Genomic DNA, 20,947 nt, shown 5'->3' on the forward strand with positions numbered 1-20,947 from the left:
TCTGCCTTGCAAAACCCATATGGTGTTCCCCTCCTTCTATGTCCTCCCGTTTGGCCAAACAGTAGTTTACGACCACATATGGGGTATTTCTGCAAACTACAGAAGCAGGGCAACCCATTTTGAGTTTTGTTTGGCTGTTAACCCTTACTTTATTGCTGTAAAAAATGGGTTAAAATTGAAAATTTTCCAAAAAATAGAAATTTCTAAATTGTTTCTCCATCTGCCATTAACTCTTGTGGAACACCTACAGGGTTAACAAAGTTTGTAAACCCAGTTTTGAATACCTTGAGGGGTGTACTTTCTTAGATGGAGTCACTTTTTTGCAATTTCTATTCTAGGGGTACAAGGGGGGGCTTGAAATGGGACATGGTATAAACAAAACCAGTCCTGCAAAATCTGCCTTGCAAAACCCATATGGTGTTCCCCTCCTTCTATGTCCTCCCGTTCGGCCAAACAGTAGTTTACGACCACATATGGGGTATTTCTGCAAACTACAGAAGCAGGGCAACCCATTTTGAGTTTTGTTTGGCAGTTAACCCTTGTTTTTTTCCAGGAAAAAATTGATTATATTGGAAAATTTTCCCAAAAATCAAAATTCTTAAAATGTATGTCTTTTTGCCATGAAGTCTTGTGGAAGACCTAAAGGGTTAAAAAAGTTTGTAAAAACAGTTTTGAATACCTTGAGGGGTGTAGTTTCTAGAATGGGGTCATTTTTGGGAGGTTTCTATTATCTAAGCCTCACAAAGTGACTTCAAACCTGAACTGGTCCATAAAAAGTGGGATTTTGAAGATTTCTGAAAAATTTCAAAATTTGCTTCTAAACTTCTAACCCTTGTAACATCCCCAAAAAATAAAATATCATTCCCAAAATGCTATAAACATGAAGTAGACATATGGGGAATGTAAAGTCATCACAATTTTTGGGGGTATTACTATGTATTACAGAAGTAGAGAAACTGAAACTTTGATATTTGCTAATTTTTCCAAATTTTTGGTAAATTAGGTATTTTATTATGCAAAAAAATTAATTTTTTTGACTTTATTTTACCAGTGTCATGAAGTACAATATGTGACGAAAAAACAATCTCAGAATGGCCTGTATAAGTAAAAGCGTTTTAAAGTTATCAGCACTTAAAGTGACACTGGTCAGATTTGCAAAAAATGGCCTGGTCCTTAAGGTGAAAATGAGCCTGGTCCTTAAGGGGTTAAGGCAGTCGGCTAGCCCTTTATTCTCTTCTACATACCTTCCGTCCTTTGTTTTTAATTTAGTTATTCCTTATTTTAATTTCCTTTTTTCATTTATATATCTGAAGAATGTCTTATCCCCTTTTTTCATAGACTGAGCTAGTTTTTTCTTTTGCCTGCGCTTTAGAAGTTCTTATAACTTGCTTGGCCTCTTTCTGCCTAATCTTGTAGATTTCCTTATCTTCATTGCTCTGGGTTTTTTTATAATTACAAAATGCTAGCTTTTTATTTTTAATGATTTGGGCCACTTCTGCTGAGTACCACAGTGGTCTCTTCCTTTTTTTTGCTTTTACTGACAAGTCTAATGCAATTTTTCTGTTGCCTTCAATAATGCACCTTTTAAGTAGTCCCATTTCTCCTGGACTCCATGTAATCCGTTCCAGTCTGATAAGGACTCATTTATGACTAATTTCATTTTTGAAAAGTCTGTTTTTCTAAAATCTAAAACTTTTGTTTTTGTGTGGTGGGACTCTTTCACAGTTCTTATATTAAACCACACTGACTGGTGATCACTAGAGCCCAAGGTTTCGCCTACAATGACATCATATACCGAATCCCCATTTGTGAATACCAAATCCAAAATGGCCTCCCTCCGGGTTGGCTCCTCAACCACTTGTTGTAGGGATAACCCCAGTAGGGAATTTAGAATATCTGTACTCCTGGTAGAACTTGCTATTTTGGTTTTCCAGTTTATATCTGGAAGATTGAAATCTCCCATAATGATAACTTCTCCTTTCATTGTCATTTTAGCTATTTCTTCAACTAGTAGATCATCTAGTTCTTTAACTCGTGTAGGTGTGATATATAGACCACCTGGTCAAGTTACTGCATGATTAGCAAACTGCAACGTAACCCAAACTGACTATGTTGGCCCCACCAACTTGTATTAGGTTAGATTTAATGCTATCTTTCACATACAGGGCCACTCCTCCTCCTTTCTTGCCTTCTCTGTCTCTTCTGTATATGGTTATGTCCCAGTCATTTCTTTCATTAAACCATGTCTCCGTAACAGCCACTAAATCTACATTCTCAGATGCCATTATTGACCCAAGTTCATTGATTTTTTTTTTTTTTTACCTAAACTGCGAGCATTTGTAGACAGGACTCTGAGCTTATCATTTCTTAACCTCTGTGCTTCTGACCTGTTCTGGCATTGTTTCGGGGGGCAATTGGACTCTTTTATTTTCACTCTTTTGCCCCCCCTTCCTAGTTTAAATACTCTTTTGCAAATTCTTGGAGTTGTTTACTAAGTACATTTGTTCCTTTGAGAGAAAGATGCAAACCATCTTTTTTGTACAGTTCCTTTCTATTCCAAGTAGAGCTATCATGAGAAACAAAGCCAAATCCTTGCTCTTGACACCATTTACCAAGCCATATGTTGAACTCCTTTATGCGCCTCTGCCTATCATTCTGAACATTATGCACAGGCAGAACTTCAGAAAATGAAATGGTGGATGCAAAATCCTGTACGTCATTACCAAGTGTGATAAAAGATTTTTTCACCTCTGACACTTCATTGCAAGCCAGGTCATTTGTCCCTAGATGGACAAGAACATCCACGTCCCCTTCCTGCTTTGCTTGCTTAACAATATTAATAATACGTCTTCTATCTCTTCTAGCAGTAGCCCCAGGGAGACATCTCACAAAACCATTTTCTTTAAGCTCCACACTTCTTATGATTGAATCACCCAGCAACAGCTGCTTCCTTTGAGACTTCACTTTATCTTTTTTGTCCTTGGCTGCAGTCTTGCATACATTAGACAGGAGTCGATGGTTTCTCACCCTCTGTGCTTGAGTCCATATCCATGTTGTCCTTACATTCTGAGAGTGCTGCAAATGAATTATGGAGAACCACCGACTGTGGGACATGTCTTCTATCCACCACTCTTAAGTCTTCCAGAACCTACAGTAACCCATCTGCCATTTCTGGGGGTCCTCTGTGGCAGTGGCATTGCAGCAGTCCTAGCTGGAGTTTGTTTAACAGATAATTTAAATATCTCAGATTTCAAAAATGCAGTTTCCTGCTGCAGTAAGGAGAACTAAATGGTGCTGCCACACTGCACATCCAGTCTCTCTTCCTGCACTCGCCACTCCCTGTTCTTCATCCCCATGCTGCACTGCAGGGCTCCAGATGGCGACCAAAATGGTCGCCAATGCGACTTAGAATTTACAAATGGCGACAAGACTTTTTAGTCTTGTCGCCATTTGCGACTAGACCCTCCGCGGCAGCTCTGCAGCTGAACAGCGACGGGCACAGGAGCTGATAGTTCTCTGCCCCGCCGCCGATGTTCTCCTCAGCCTGAGTCAGCTCGGTCACAGCACACAGACGCTGGCAGCAGGGAGGGGAGGGGCTCGGGAGGAGTGTAATCTGATCCTAGAGTGGAAGCTGCTTCTGCCAGCCCCTCCCCTCCCCGCCCACCAACCAATCAGAGCTGAGGCAAGGCAAGCACTAGCAGCTCTGAGTCACTGACAAGTACAGGGAGAAAGAATCGAATGAGTCACAGGTGAAAAGAACTAAAGATCCGACTTAGTGACTCATTCGATTCTTTCTTAGACTCCCTGTACAGTGTGCCCCCCCCCCAGTATAAGAAACATTGGTGGCTCAGTGGGAAGTGCCAATGAGGGTTAAAAAATAATTTTAAAAAATTAACTCGCCTCCTCCAGTTGATCGCGTAGCTGCCGGTCTCCTGTTCTTTCTTCAGGACCTGTGGTGATGTCACTGAGCTCATCACATGGTCCATTACCATGGTGATGAATCATATGATGTATCATGTGATGAGCACAGTGATGTCACTCCCCACTGCGCCACCAATGTTTATTATATTGAGGGGGGGCGCACTGCGCCACCAATGTTTATTATATTGAGGGGGGGCGCACTGCGCCACCAATGTTTATTATATTGAGGGGGGGCACACTGCGCCACCAATGTTTATTATACTGGGGAGTTGGGGGGGTGCGCACTGCGCCACCAATGTTTATTATATTGAGGGGGGCACACTGCGCCACCAATGTTTATTATACTCGGGTGTTGGGGGGCGCACTGCGCCACCGATGTTTATTATATTAGGAAGGCACACTGCGCCACCAATGTTTATTATATTGAGGGGGGCACACTGCGCCACCAATGTTTATTATACTGGGGTGTTGGGGGGGAGGGGCGCACTGTGCCACCAATGTTTATTATATTGACCTTCTACTATGTATTCTGTATTAAAGAATGCTATTATTTTCCCTTATAACCATGTTATAAGGGAAAATAATACAGTGAATAGACTTTCATCCTAGCAACCATGAGTGAAAATCGCACCGCATCCGCACTTGCTTGCGATTTTCACGCAGCCCCATTAGCTTCTATGGGGCCAACGTGAAAAACGCACAACATAGAGCATGCTGCGATTTTCACACAACGCACAAGTGATGTGTTAAAATCACCCCTCATGTGCACAGCCCCATAGAAGAGAATGGGTCCGGATTTAGTGCGGGTGCATTACGGATTTTGAATGCCAGATCCGGCACTGATACATTCCTATGGGAAAAAATGCTGGATCCGGCATTTAGGCAAATCTTCAGTTTTTTTCGCCGGAGATAAAACCGTAGCATGCTGCAGTTTTATCTTTTGCCTGATCAGTCAAAATGACTGAACTGAAGACATCCTGATGCATCCTGAACGGATTACTCTCTATTCAGAATGCATAGGGATATGCCTGATCAGTTCTTTTCCGATATTGAGCCCCTAGGACTGAACTCCGTACTGGAAAAGAAAAACACTAGTGTGAAAGTACCCTAAAATATTAAGTTTAAATCCCCCCTTTCCCAATTTTACATATAAAATAGTGGATAAGGAAAGGATCTTTTTGCAAAGGATGGCCAGAACCTGATCATCTTCAGATGGAACTGAGACCTGCTGCTCTGTCTGAATATATAGCAGGGGGGGGGACACATGGAGTCTGATGATGGCAAATGCCATGGGGTGCTGATCTGATGGCACTGGCTCACTGGGGGACACATGGAGTCTGATAATGGCAAATGCCACATGGGGCGGATCTGATGGCACTGGCCCACTGCTGGCGGACACATGTCTAATGATGGCAAATGCCATGAGTAGTTAATCTGATGGCACTGGCTCACTGAGGGGGACATGTCTGAATAAGACATGTGTCCCTCAGCAGTGAGCCAGTGCCATCAGATCAGCCCGCCATGACATTTGCTATCATCAGACAGTCTGATAGATGCTGGCAAATGCCATGGGGCTGATGGCACTGCCTCTGGGGGACATGTCTGATGATGGCAATTGGCAAATGCCATTGGGCTGACGCTGACTGATGGCAAATGGCATGGAGCTAATGATTTGCTATACCACAGGCATATAAAAATATTATTTATATAATTCAATTAGCAATATGTTAGTAATAGTTTGTCTTATTAGAGACGAGTACTCGATTGCTAAAATAATTGTTTCCTGCAGGCGCCCTAGATGTCATCAAGCTGTGCCTGTTTTGGTCAACTTAATAGAGGAGCTTACATGTGGGGAGGAAGAGAAGGAGGTTCTCATAAAGAAGACCGGTGCAACTTTGGTCATATGGACCTGGTTTGGGTTTAAAGGGTCGGATGCGAGACAGAAAAATATAATTTGCAAACTATGCCGGGCAACAATAATGGCAAAGACTGGGAGGGAATGCAACCAATTTGTTTTATCACCTCAAAGTGAAGCACGTTTTGGAATACGAAGATAGCCAAAAACTGCGCCCTCTAAAAATTTATTGTAAAGTTTATTAATTTGTATTTTTTGTATACATACAGAAGAAATAATATATCGCAATATATATCGCACATGCTTCAAGTTATATTGCAATATAGATTTTAGGCCATATCACCCACCCCTACACCAAAATGCGTTCCGTTTAGTTGCGCTCCCATCACGGACAGCATAACGCTGCAAGTGGTGTTTTTCTGTCTGCCATGTGGTGCTAAGCAATACAGATCTGACCTTTCAAGATTTCTCAATCTGTGTCCCTAAAGCGCAAGCTTTCTTGGAAACCAGCAAACATAGTAACTTAGGGGGACATTTACAAACAGATATGTGCCACTTTTTGGTGTATATCTGTTGCAGATTGCGGCACAAAAGTTGTTGGTTCCACAATATGTGACTTTTCCTTGCTCACGCCAGGTCTAAAAAAGGGGACTTTGCTTGGGCGGGGAAGGAGGCTATAAAGCTGTTGTAGGTTTAGACAAGCGGTAGATATGCCGAAGTAATGTAGAGGAAGGCGCCTCTACATAATTTCAGCACATCCACCGCCTGCTAAAGGGGGTATTAATATTGGCGTCTACTCCTTAGTCTGTAAGGCCGAGGGGGGAAAAAAAAGCATACCATCCAGTCAGTTTAGCCCTGCAAAGTTGATCTAGAGGTAGAAGCCAATTTTCTAATTTTTCCTCATTTCCAATTCAAATCAAAATAACTCCCTGGATAAATGACCCTTCTCCAGAATTATAGTACTGACAACCTGTAATCTCATTACACACCAGGAATACGTCTAGGCCTATTACATTACTTTTTGCTTTATAAGATGCACTATATTCCCCCAAAGTGGGGTGAAAATAGCAAATAGCGGTCACTAGTATTCAGTAAGCATAGGGAGCGGTGAGTGTTGCGCTGATAGTGTTGGCTGTACTTAATAGCTTCCTGGTCTTCTCCGGGCCCACGCTGCACTGTCATTATTGCGTAAGGCTACTTTCACATTAGTGTTTTTTGCGGATCCGTCATGGATCTGCAAAAACGCTTCTGTTACAATAATACAACCGCATGCAACCTTCATGAACGGATCTGGTTGCATTATGTCTTCTATAGCCACGACGGATCCGTCATGAACACCACTAAAAGTCAATAGGGGACAGAACCATTTTCTAATGTGTCAGAGAAAACGGATCCATCCTCATTGACTTGCATTGTGTGCCAGGATGTATCCGTTTGGCTCAGTTTTATCAGAACGTGTCAAAAAAGCAATTTTTGTCACCTTGCATCACAAAAAGTGTAATACCAAGCAATCAAAAAGTCATATGCACCCTAAAATAGTACCAATCGAACCGTCATCTCATACCGAAAAAAATGAGCCCTTACATAAGAAACAAAAACAAAAAATTGACCTAGTGTGTCCCTGTATAGGGAAAGGGGAGAACAGTGTCTAAACCGATGTAGACCCCAAAAAAACAGGGACACACAAAAATAAGACTCGGTAAAAGCTCCAAGTTAAATAGCGAAAACAGATAGGAGCACATAATACCAAAAAATATATATACTTTATTAAGACATGATTAAAATTGACATGAATTAGAATGATGAATAAATAAATACGATGCCATAAACATGATGAAATGGGGGCGGAGGACAAAAAAAGAACGCCACCCTGGGAAAAAAAGAGCACACGGATCAAAACAACATGGTACATAGTATATGTATGGCATGGGAATCACATGCAGAATAAATAATCAAACCCATGTACAAAATGCTAAAGCAGTAAGGTACCAGGTGAGGTGCCTGTCAGCGCATGTCCCCTCAGTGGATAGAAGACTGGTATGCAGGCAGAAAATAAAGATGGAAGTATACTGCAGACCAAAATTCATGTAAAATGGATGAATAAAGGAGAATAGCAGGAGACAGGAGCTTGCCAAAACAAGAGCCGTGTGCAGGAAAGACCCAGGGTGGCGCTACCCCAACACGCGTTTTGGCGTGCCTTCGTCAGGGGGTAGCGCCATCACTGTGAATCGGGTATAAGAGGATTCCCACAGCCAATGAGGGGATCGGAACTCGCTTGTCCCCAGGTGTGTATGGGTAGAGGCGTGCGAAAATCCAAAGCAAAGTCGAGTTCACCCGCCCCACAGCTGGTGTCCCGTCGGCACGCCACCACCACGTGAGAGTCACATGATCGGGCGGCTCCGACGTAAGGAGCCACGGACGTGAGGCGCCGGAGGCGATGCTGGATGACGCGCGCACACATCACACGGGGAGGAGAGTCAAGTAGCCAATATGCAAAACATGATCGGAACAGGACAGATTGTAAAGTCTAACTTATCACATATATATATGGCGGCGCGGCATGTATTATATTAGAACAAACCATACAAAGAATCATTATAAGAAATAATAAAATACGGTATAATAAGTACATAGATGTATATATACATATGTACATTATATATCAATAAATCTAATATAAAAACCAAGGAACCATGATTAAAGGATATGTGGATCATAATTAATTGTTTATGGCATCGTATTTATTCATCATTCCAATTCATGTCAATTTTAATCATGTCTTAATAAAGTATATATATTTTTTGGTATTATGAGCTCCTTCCTATCTGTTTGTTTTTGCCCTTACATAAGAAGTCTCCCCAAAAAAATAATATATAAAACTCTGGCTTTCAGAATATGGAGACACAGAATTTTATAATTTTTTTTCAAAAATGCTTTATTATGTAAAACTGAAACAAACAACCATTTTTGGTATTGTTGCGTCCGTAACAACTTGCTCTATAAAAATGCCACATGATCAGATGAACATTGTAAATAACAAAAAAATATATATTTTTTTTTTACCTTGCCTCACAAAAAGTGTAATATAAAGCAACCAAAAATCATATGTACCCTAAAATAGTACCAACAAAACTGCCACATTATCCCGTAGTTTCCCAATTTTTTTTTTTTGTTTTTTTCTTTGGCCTTTCTACTCTAGGGGTGCATCAGGGGGTCTTCAAATGTGACAGGGCAACTTAAAATTATCCCAATGTAATCTGCCCTCCAAAAACCATATGCTGTTCCTTTCCCTCTGCGCCCTGTCGTGTGCTCGTACTGCAGTTTACGACCACATGTCTCTGTAAACTACAGAATAAGGGCAATAAATATAGTTTTGTTGTTAACCCTTGCTTTCTTACTGGGAAAAAATGGATTAAAATGGAAAATCTGCCAAAAAGTAAAATTCTGAAATTTTAAAACAGAGAAATTGAAAATTTTGCAAATTTTTCAAAATTTGGGGTACATTTTTGTATTTTTTTAAATAAATATGTAATATCTTGACTCAAATTTACAACTGTCTTTCAGTACAATATGTGGCAAGAAAACAATCTCAGAATGGCTTGGATAAGTAAAAGCGTTTTATAGTTACCACCACTTAAAGTGACACATGTCAGATTTGCAAAAAATGGCCTGGTCCTTAAGGTGAAAAATGTCAGGGTCCTGATGGGGTTAAACACCAGGTAAGGCTACTTTCACACTTGCGTTTGGGGTTCCGCTTGTGAGATCCGTTTGAAGGCTCTCACAAGCGGCCCCGAACGGATCCGTACATCCCCAATGCATTCTGAATGGATGCGGATCCATTCAGAATGCATCAGTTTGGCCCCGTTCCGCCTCCATTCCGCTCAGGAGACGGACACCCAAACGCTGCTTGCAGCGTTTTGGTGTCCGCCTGGCCGTGCGGAGCCAAACGGATCCCTCCTGACTTACAATGCATGTCAATGGGGACGGATCCGTTTGACGTTGACACAATATGGTGCAGTTGGAAACTGATCCGTCCCCCATTGGCTTTCAATGTAAAGTCAGGAGTCCCTATTAATATACCATCGGATCAGAGTTTTCTCCAATCCGATTGTATATTTTAACTTGAAGCGTCCCCATCACGATGGGAACGCCACTATGGTAGAATATTCCATCTGATTTGAGTTAGATCGTGAAAACTCATATCCGACAGTATATTCTAACACAGAGGCGTTCCCATAGTGATGGGGACGCTTTAAGTTAGAATATACTAAAAACTGTTTACCTAACTGCCCCCTGCTGCCTGGCAGCACCTGATCTCTTACCGGGGGATGTGATCTGCACAATTAACCCCTCAGGTGCCGCACCTGACTGACCCCGATTGTTCCGACAAAACGGATCCAGCATTGCGGTCCGCACATGCTCGGACCGCAAAAAATGTGAAAAAAAAAAATGCTGGATCCGTTTTTCTGGATGACACCGGAGAGACAGATCCTGCATTTCAATGAATTTGTCATACTGATGACTGTCTGACAAATGCCAACAGTTTGCATGTGTTTTGACGGATCCGGCAGGCAGTTTTGGCGACGGAGCTGTCATATAGCTTCTATATAAAAGAATCTTCATATAAAAAAAAAAGGATAAAAAAAAATATATAAAAATTATATCCTTCAGGCGGACATAAACATGCCTCTAAGTTATTTTTATCGGGTATCTTTAATTAGATTTGTGCAAGCAGTGAAACAAAGGGACAATTGTATATGCAAAATATATAATCGTTTATTATAAAAACAAAGAATATAAAATCAATGCAATTGCAAAACAAATGATGAAGTTAGAAAATAATACCCAAAATGTACCACACGGTGGTGCTAACACACCCCTATCTGATCAGCACGGTGTGATTTAGTGATTTATGACAACCAGTGTCATACTTTTAACAAACAGACTCGTATACCAAGAGAAACTTAGGATCTTCTGTTTATCAAACAGGCTATAGCAATAAAACACGGATATACAGGAAAATAACTGTTATCCCTTGACTTTGTTATCCTATGACCAATCAAAAATATGATATTAATATGATAAAATATTCAGCTCGGCAATCAGACTAAGGAAAATAACTTTCCAAGGGTTTAGTCCTCTTTTCAAATAATGTCAGATCTTCCATTAACAATATGCATCTTTGCTAAGAGAATAATCAGCATTAAAGAGGCACCTAACACTATATATATTCCCACAGTATGGGAACTCTTGGCTATATACCGAGATAAATATCTTATTAATATCATGAGTAGTAAACAAAATATACGTTACCGGGTCAAAGGTAGACAGAGTTCAGATGGGACCAGTTCTGAAGAACTTTCCTAGTAATCCCCCAAAAATAATCCAAGTTTCTTCTGTTTTTTTTTTTTTTTTTTCTTTTTAATTGAATGGATCTATGGCTTAATATGGATGGATCAATATGGATTTTCTGGATCTCCCTTACTACTCGGCACACGAGTAATTCCCCCCCCCCTTATCTAAGAATCATCCCCCTTTAGATTAGGGATTCCCAATCGGATACGGTGGGTGTATTTGCATGCTAATAATACCATAATGTCATATTAACTCCTAATATGGTATAAACAAATAATGGAATAATATAATATTGTCCATCTGCCTCCAGATGGTACTGCAGATGAACAGCACAACTTTAAGCATTACAATTAAATATCTAATAATATGTTCTCATGACCTGCTTGACCTTCTTAACCACTTCAACCCCGCTAGCTAAAACCCCCTTAATGACCAGGCCACTTTTTACACTTCTGCACTACACTACTTTAACCATTTATTGCTCGATCATGCAACTTACCACCCAAATGAATTTTACCTCCTTTTCTTCTCACTAATAGAGCTTTCATTTGGTGGTATTTCATTGCTGCTGACATTTTTACATTTTTTGTTATTAATCGAAATGTAACGATTTATTTTTGCAAAAAATGAAATTTTTCACTTTCAGCTGTAAAATTTTGCAAAAAAAAAACGACATCCATATATAAATTTTTCGCTAAATTTATTGTTCAACATGTCTTTGATAAAAAAAAATGTTTGGGCAAAAAAAAAAAATGGTTTGGGTAAAAGTTATAGCGTTTACAAACTATGGTACAAAAATGTGAATTTCCGCTTTTTGAAGCAGCTCTGACTTTCTGAGCACCTGTCATGTTTCCTGAGGTTCTACAATGCCCAGACAGTAGAAAACCCCCACAAATGACCCCATTTCGGAAAGTAGACACCCTAAGGTATTCGCTGATGGGCATAGTGAGTTCATAGAACTTTTTATTTTTTGTCACAAGTTAGCGGAAAATGATTTTTATTTTTATTTATTTTTTTCTTACAAAGTCTCATATTCCACTAACTTGCGATAAAAAATTATAGGAACTCGGCATGCCTCTCACGGAATACCTTGGGGTGTCTTCTTTCCAAAATGGGGTCACTTGTGGGGTAGTTATACTGCCCTGGCAATTTAGGGGCCCAAATGTGTGAGAAGTACTTTGCAATCAAAATGTGTAAAAAATGGCCTGCGAAATCCGAAAGGTGCACTTTGGAATATGTGCCCCTTTGCCCACCTTGGCTGCAAAAAAGTGTGACACATCTGGTATCGCCGTACTCAGGAGAAGTTGGGGAATGTGTTTTGGGGTGTCATTTTACATAAACCCATGCTGGGTGAGAGAAATATCTTGGCAAAAGACAACTTTTCCAATTTTTTTATACAAAGTTGGCATTTGACCAAGATATTTTTCTCACCCAGCATGGGTATATGCAAAATGACACCCCAAAACACATTGCCCAACTTCTCCTGAGTACGGCGATACCAGATGTGTGACACAAGGTGCCCAAATTCCTTTTAGGAGGGCATTTTTAGACATTTGGATCCCAGACTTCTTCTCACACTTTCGGGCCCCTAAAAAGCCAAGGCACTATAAATGCCCCACATGTGACCCCACTTTGGAAAGAAGACACCCCAAGGTATTCAATGAGGGGCCTGGCGAGTTCATAGAATTTATATTTTTTTTGCATAACTTTCCGCTAACTTAGGACAAAAATTTCAATCTTTCATGGACTCAATATGCCCCTCAGCGAATACCTTGGGGTGTCTTCTGTCCGAAATGGGGTCACATGTGGGGTATTTATACTGCCCTGGCTTTTTAGGGGCCCTAAAGCGTGAGAAGAAGTCTGGAATATAAATGTCTAAAAAATTTTACGCATTTGGATTCCGTGAGGGGTATGGTGAGTTCATGGGAGATTTTATTTTTTGACACAAGTTAGTGGAATATGAGACTTTGTAAGAAAAAACAAACAAAAAAGATTATATATTTCCGCTAACTTGGGCCAAAAAAATGTCTGAATGGAGCCTTACAGGGGGGGTGATCAGTGACAGGGGGGTGATCACCCATATAGACTCCCTGATCACCCCCCTGGTAAGGCTCCATTCAGACGTCCGTATGATTTTTACGGATCCATGGATACATGGATCGGATCCGCAAAACACATGTGGACGTCTGAATGGAGCCTTACAGGGGGGTGATCGATGACAGGGGGTGATCAGGGAGTGTATATGGGTGATCACCCCCCCTGTCATTGATCATCCCCCTGTGAGGCTCCATTCAGACGTCCGAATGATTTTTACGGATCCATGGATACACATGCGGACGTCTGAATGGAGCCTGACAGGGGGGTGATCAATGACAGGGGGGTGATCAATGACAGGGGGGTGATCAATGACAGGGGGGTGATCAGGGAATCTATATGGGTGATCACCCGCCTGTCATTGATCACCCCCCTGTAAGGCTCCATTCAGACGTCTGTATGTGTTTTGCGCATCCGATCCATGTATCCGTGGATCCGTAAAAATCATACGGACATCTGAATGGAGCCTGACAGGGGGGTGATCAATGACAGGGGGTGATCAGGGAATCTATATGGGTGATCACCCGCCTGTCATTGATCATCCTCCTGTAAGGCTCCATTCAGACGTCTGTATGTGTTTTGCGGATCCGATCCGTGGATCCGTAAAAATCATACGGACGTCTGAACGGAGCCTGACAGGGGGGTGATCAATGACAGGGGGGTGATCAATGACAGGGGGGTGATCAATGACAGGGGGGTGATCAATGACAGGGGGGTGATCAATGACAGGGGGGTGATCAATGACAGGGGGGTGATCAGGGAGTTTATATGGGTTGATCATGGGTGATCAGGGGTTCATAAGGGGTTAATAAGTGACGGGGGGGGGGTGTAGTGTGGTGTTTGGTGTGACTTTACTGAGCTACCTGTGTCCTCTGGTGGTCGATCCAAACAAAAGGGACCACCAGAGGACCAGGTAGCAGGTATATTAGACGCTGTTATCAAAACAGCGTCTAATATACCTGTTAGGGGTTAAAAAAAAATTGCATCTCCAGCGAGCCATCGCCGCTGGCAGGCTGGAGATCCACTCGCTTACCTTCTGTGCCTGTGTGCGCGCGTTCACAGGAAATCTCGGCCCTCGCGAGATGACGCGTATATGCGTCACTGTGCGCAGGGCTGCCGCCTCCGGACCGCACATCTGCGTCAGGCGGTCCGAAGGCGGTTAATATAAATCATTGAGGAAGGTCTTTTCCTGCCACTTTTAATTACCTATATCCTGGACTTGTTGGAGTTGGCTGTCTTCTCCTATCTTTTGAAACATAAGTTGACTTGATGAAAATGTTATATAACTGCTTTGATACTTGGCATCAGAACTTGTACATTTCACTTATCTACATCCATGAATAACTATTGTTTTGAAATAACATTTACTCTTCTCAGAAATCTAATTAACATAAACTTACTTCAATGTTTCTGTACCTTCTACAATACCTTCTAAATGATAAATACATGGTATATATAAAAAACGATACATTGTTACACATAGATAACACGTTATATGAATTATTAATATATGTCGTAAACTAAATATACCATACAGATAGAGAGATAGATAGATAGAGAGAGATAGATAGATAGAGATATATATATATATATATATATATATATATATATATATATATATATATAAAATAAATATATATATAAAATAAATTATGAATGTATAAATTGAACCTCATACAGCCACATAATAGAACTTTGGTTAAGGCTGATTTTATTCTTAAAGGGAATGAGATGAGCATTCATTTTGATTATAATGTCATTAGATAATATTGTATACGTATAAAAATGCACAACAGAGCTGCCTGCCGGAATCCTCTGCCGCAATAGTGAAAGTACCCTTGGAAGAGCAGCTGAGCATGTTTGCATGCTGGGAGTTGTAGTTTCACAACAGCTGGAGTGCTGAAGGTTGCTCATCCCTGATATAGTGTACTATACTGTACATCATTCACAATTATCGATTTATTAATATAGTTTTTCTTCATTACAGGGGGAGCCGTCTTACTGATGTAAGTAATATCCACATGTCTCAGGAATCCTACTTACCTATTTTATTAAAAAAAAAAAAATTGTGTGTTTCACTGGTAATCCAAGATGGAAGAAATAAGAGTAACACGATGTGTATAATCTTTAACATATAGCATAACTGGGACATTCTGTTCCCTAGGAAGCAGTTTTTTAAATCAATCAGTTCAAACCACTACTACAGGAGCTCCATGATGAACAATCTGAGTATAAGTTTGAGGAAATCATTGGTCCTGTTTCCTAATTAACCACCTCCGGACCGCTGTACGCACCGATGCGTCCTGGAGGTGGTTGATTTGTTCCTCCTGGACGCATCGGCGCGTCTTCTCGCGAGACGCGAGATTACGTCACAGCCGGCCCGCGCATGCGCATCGCGGGCCGGCATTTCGCAGCACAGTATTTCGTCAGCAGCCTGCCGGCCACGATCATTGGCTGGCAGGCTGCTGATTTTTAAAAAATCCAATCAGCAGCCATATAACCCCACATATTAGTAAATATGATGGGGTTATATGGCTGCTGTGCTCCTCTGCTCCTTCTTTTGGTCGGTTGGTTCCAGCAGAGGAGCACACATCACTGTGAGTACCCACTACACCACACTTAGCCCCCAGATCACCCCAATTAACCCTTTGATCACCCCTGTCAATCACTAGTGAAAGGAAAAAAGTGATCAGTGCAAACTGTCACTTTTTTTTTTCACTGGTATTGACCGTTAGGTTTCAGTATAGTTTAGGCCCCTTGGTTAGGTAGTTTAGGGATCGGTTAGCGCCCAGCCCACCGCACCGCAGTCCGTTATTCGCTGATTAGCGTATCGCTAATCAGCATTTGTACTTTTATAGTATCTGGAAGTGATCAAAACTGATCACGGTCAGATCTATAATAGTACTAGTGTCACTTTAGTTCTCCCTCCACGCAAAACGCAGTGTTTGCCCGATCAGGCCTGATCGGTCGCCCACATGTGCGTTCACCCACGCCTGCCCCACCGCAGTGACAAAAAAAAATTTTTTTTTTTGATCGCTGCACATTCATTTTACACGCAGTGCGGCGATAAAAAAAATCAGTTTTGATATTTTTTATCAACCGCAGCGGCCTCCGGTACTTCGCTAGCCTCCCATTTGTAAGACAGGCTTGCTTTTTTTTTCTTGGGTAGTCTCAGGGAATACCCCGAAATTTAGTTGCCCACATGTCTAACAGGGGGTATTCTTCTGAAGAGGCCTACAGGCTTCTGACCCAGTCGGATGAGGAGTGGGAACCCTCATCTGATGAATCCAGCGGGTCAGAATACGAACCTGTAGAAAGCAGTGGCTCTCTGACCCAAAGTTCGGACGAGGAGGCTGAGGTCCCTGATAGCAGCAGGCGTACCCGGCCCCGTGTCGCTAGACCGCAGGTTGCGCAGGATCCGCTTCAAGAGCAGCAGAGTGGGGCTGGTGCTGTCGGATTACGTGGTGAGGCATACACCAGCAGCCCAGCCCTTCCTGGACCTAGTACCAGCACTGCCGTACAACATGGTGAAGTAGCGAGCACCAGAAGGGCAGTTGAAGCTGGTACGGTGGCACGTGCAGTAGTGACCCCGTCGCAGCCACCGCAAAGACGTGCCCGTAGAGTCCCTGAGGTGCTGGCAAACCCTGATTGGCAGTCCCCAACTTCAGCCGCACCTGTAGTTTTCCCTTTCACCGCCCAGTCTGGAGTTCGGGTTGAGACAGCTCAGATCGATTCGGCCCTGGGATTTTTTGAGCTGTTCTTGACTGCGGAGCTTTTAGACTTAGTTGTGGCAGAGACAAACCGGTATGCCACACAATTTATCACCGCTAACCCGGGAAGCTTTTATGCCCAGCCTTTCCGGTGGAAACCAGTCCAAGTTTCCGAACTTAAAACTTTTCTGGGCCTCCTCCTCAACATGGGCCTGACAAAAAAGCATGAATTGCGGTCATATTGGTCCACGAACCCGATTCATCACATGCCCATGTTCTCTGCTGCTATGTCCAGGACACGATTTGAGGTCATCCTGCGTTTCCTGCACTTTAGTGACAACACCGCCTCCCGTCCCAGGGGCCACCCTGCTTTTGACCGGCTCCACAAAATTCGGCCCCTCATAGACCATTTCAACCTGAAATTTGCAGATTTGTATACCCCTGAGCAAAACATCTGCATAGACGAGTCCCTAATACATTTTACCGGGCGCCTTGGCTTCAAACAATACATCCCAAGCAAGCGCGCCCGGTATGGGGTCAAATTGTATAAGCTCTGTGAAAGGGCCACAGGCTATACCCACAAATTTCGGATCTATGAGGGAAAAGATCAGACCCTGGAGCCGGTCGGTTGCCCTGACTACCTGGGGAGCAGTGGGAAGACAGTTTGGGACTTGGTGTCACCCTTATTCGGCAAGGGGTACCATCTTTATGTGGACAATTTCTACACAAGTGTGGCCCTCTTTAGGCATTTGTTTCTAGAACGGATTGGCGCCTGTGGTACCGCGCGAACTTCCCCCAACGGCTCGTTAGCACCCGTCTTGCAAGGGGGCAGAGGGCCGCACTGTGTAACGAAGAACTGCTCGCGGTGAAATGGAGAGACAAGCGTGACGTTTACATGCTCTCCTCCATTCACGCAGACACGACAATCCAAATTGAGCGAGCAACCCGTGTCATTGAAAAGCCCCTCTCAGTCCACGACTATAACCTCCACATGGGAGGGGTGGACTTCAATGACCAGATGTTGTATCCGTATTTAGTTTCCCGACGCACCAGACGCTGGTATAAGAAGGTGTCTGTATATTTGATTCAATTGGCTCTGTACAATAGTTTTGTTCTCTACAGTAAGGCTGGGAGAACTGGATCCTTCCTCAAATTTCAGGAAAAGATCATCGCGAACCTCCTGTATCCAGGAGGTTCCGTGGCCCCATCCACCAGTGTAGTTAGCCGTCTACACGAGCGACACTTCCCCAGTGTCGTTGCTGGTACCTCAAACCCACCGCCACCCCGAAAAAAATGTCGTGTCTGTAGCAGGAGTGGAATAAGGCGTGACACCCGCTATTTCTGTCCTGACTGTCCCGACCACCCTGCCCTATGCTTAGGGGAGTGTTTCCGAAAGTACCACACACAGGTACACCTAGCATAGGGATCATCTCACCAGGATAGGCACACAGGGCTATTAGGGCCCATTCACTCACAGCTGCTGCAAACGTCTCCTTTCACATGGGACAAAGTGCATAACGCACTTCGCCACATCTTTGGGCGATTTGCGCTTTGCACATTGACCCATGGGGAAGGAGAGGTTTGTTCTATAAAGGTAAAAAAACAAAAAAAAAAACAGGTAAGCAAACAGGTTAATGTTTAGTTCCAAAAGGTAAAGTTACATGTTCTGTTCCAAAGTTAATAAAATTATTGCGTTGTGGCCTGGTTTTTGTTTTTTTTTAGTTTTTTTTTTACCTTCCAGGTGGACCAACCGATCTACTAGCTGCAGCACCGATGTGCATTCTGACAGAAGCATTGCGCTGCTGTCAGATTACACGCAAGTCGGTGTATGCGGCGCTGCAAGACGGGATTTTCTCCTCTGCAGTGACAGATACGTTTGCCAAGGCATACGAGCTGAGGAGGAGGCGGCGTTCCTATGCTTTGGCAAACACTTTGTATATATATATATATGTATATGTGTATATATATATATATATATATATATATATATATATATATATATATATATATAAAAAAAAATCCCGGCAATCATTTATTCATCCACATCGATTGATGCGAATGGAGAAATCTGGTTTGCCAGGGCATACGAGCTAAGTGGGTATGGATGTAGGGCGGAGCTCCTATGTCCTGGCAGACGCCTTTCCCCTCCTTTTTTTTTTTTTTTGGGCAGAGATTTTTTCATCCACATTGATCGATGCGAATGAAGAAATCTGTGCCGTTCATTTTTTTCTTTCAGCCCAGAGGCTGAACGGAAAAAAAAATCTTATTACCTGTATGCTCAATATAAGGAGAATAGCAGAAACTCCTAATGCTGGCCATACATGTAATGATTGCGGAGACCCTCAAATGCCAGGGCAGTACAAACACCCCACAACTGACCCCATTTTGGAAAGAAGACACCCCAAGGTATTTGCTGAGGGGCATATTGAGTCCATGAAAGATTTAAATTTTTGTCCTAAGTTAGCGGAAAGTGAGACTTTGTGAGAAAAAACAAAAAAAAATCAATTTCCGCTAACTTATGCGGAAAAAAAAAAATTTCTATGAACTTGCCAGGCCCCTCATTGGATACCTTGGGGTGTCTTCTTTCCAAAGTGGGGTCACATGTGGGGTATTTATACTGCCCTGGCTTTTTAGGGGCCCTAAAGCGTGAGAAGAAGTCTGGGATCCAAATGTCTAAAAATGCCCTCCTAAAAGGAATTTGGGCACCTTTGCGCATCTAGGCTGCAAAAAAGTGTGACACATCTGGTATCGCCGTACTCAGAAGAAGTTGGGGAATGTGTTTTGGGGTGTCATTTTACATATACCCATGCTGGGTGAGATAAATATCTTGGTCAAATGCCAACTTTGTATAAAAAAATGGGAAAAGTTGTCTTTTGCCAACAAATTTCTCTCACCCAGCATGGGTATATGTAAAATGGCACCCCAAAACACATTCCCCAACTTCTCCTGAGTACGGCGATACCAGATGTGTGACACTTTTTTGATGCCAAGGTGGGCAAAGGGGCACATATTCCAAAGAGCACCTTTCGGATTTTGCAGGCCATTTTTTACACATTTTGATTGCAAAGTACTTCTCACACATATGGGCCCCTAAATTGCCAGGGCAGTATAACTACGCCACAAGTGACCCCATTTTGGAAAGAAGACACCCCAAGGTATTCTGTGAGGGGCATGGTGAGTTCCTAGAATTTTTTATTTTTTGTCGCAAGTTAGTGGAATATGAGACTTTGTAAGAAAAAAAAAAAAAAAAAAAAACATCATCATTTTCCGCTAACTTGTGACAAAAAAAAAAAAAAATTCTAGGAACTCGCAGTGCCCCTCACGGAATACCTTAGGGTGTCTTCTTTCCAAAATGGGGTCACTTGTGGCGTAGTTATACTGCCCTGGCAATTTAGGGGCCCAAATGTGTGAGAAGAACTTTGCAATCAAAATGTGTAAAAAAATGGCCTGCAAAATCCGAAAGGTGCACTTTGGAATATGTGCCCCTTTGCCCACCTTGGCAGCAAAAAAGTGTGACACATCTGGTATCGCCGTACTCAGGAGAAGTTGGGGAATGTGTTTTGGGGTGTCATTTTACATATACCCATGCTGGGTGAGAAAAATATCTTGGTCAAATGCCAACTTTGTATAAAAAAATGGGAAAAGTTGTCGTTTGCCAAGATATTTCTCTCACCCAGCATGGGTATATGTAAAATGACACCCCAAAACACATTCCCCAACTTCTCCTGAGTACGGCGATACCAGATGTGTGACACTTTTTTGATGCCAAGGTGGGCAAAGGGGCGCGTATTCCAAAGTGCACCTTTCGGATTTCACCGGTCATTTTTTACAGATTTTGATTGCAAAGTACTTCTCACACATATGGGCCCCTAAATTGCCAGGGCAGTATAACTACGCCACAAGTGACCCCATTTTGGAAAGAAGACACCCCAAGGTATTCCGTGAGGGGCATGGCGAGTTCCTAGAATTTTTTATTTTTTGTCGCAAGTTAGTGGAATATGAGACTTTGTAA

At 42.5% G+C, this 20,947-nt stretch overlaps 1 protein-coding gene across 2 annotated transcripts in view; it reads left to right on the forward strand.

Moving 5' to 3' along the window:
• CFAP410 (cilia and flagella associated protein 410) overlaps nucleotides 1–20,947 on the forward strand; it is a 157,263-nt gene that overhangs the window by 56,535 nt on the left and 79,781 nt on the right. The window contains exon 2 of one of the 2 annotated variants that reach the window (XM_044304267.1): nucleotides 15,213–15,231. The exons of the other annotated variant lie outside the window; for it this stretch is intronic. Coding sequence (XP_044160202.1) covers nucleotides 15,213–15,231 — 19 coding nt within the window. The remainder of the gene's footprint in view (nucleotides 1–15,212; nucleotides 15,232–20,947) is intronic. 2 annotated transcript variants of the gene reach the window in all.

Source organism: Bufo gargarizans, chromosome 8 (genome assembly GCF_014858855.1).
Source record: "Bufo gargarizans isolate SCDJY-AF-19 chromosome 8, ASM1485885v1, whole genome shotgun sequence".
Lineage (NCBI taxonomy): Eukaryota > Metazoa > Chordata > Amphibia > Anura > Bufonidae > Bufo > Bufo gargarizans.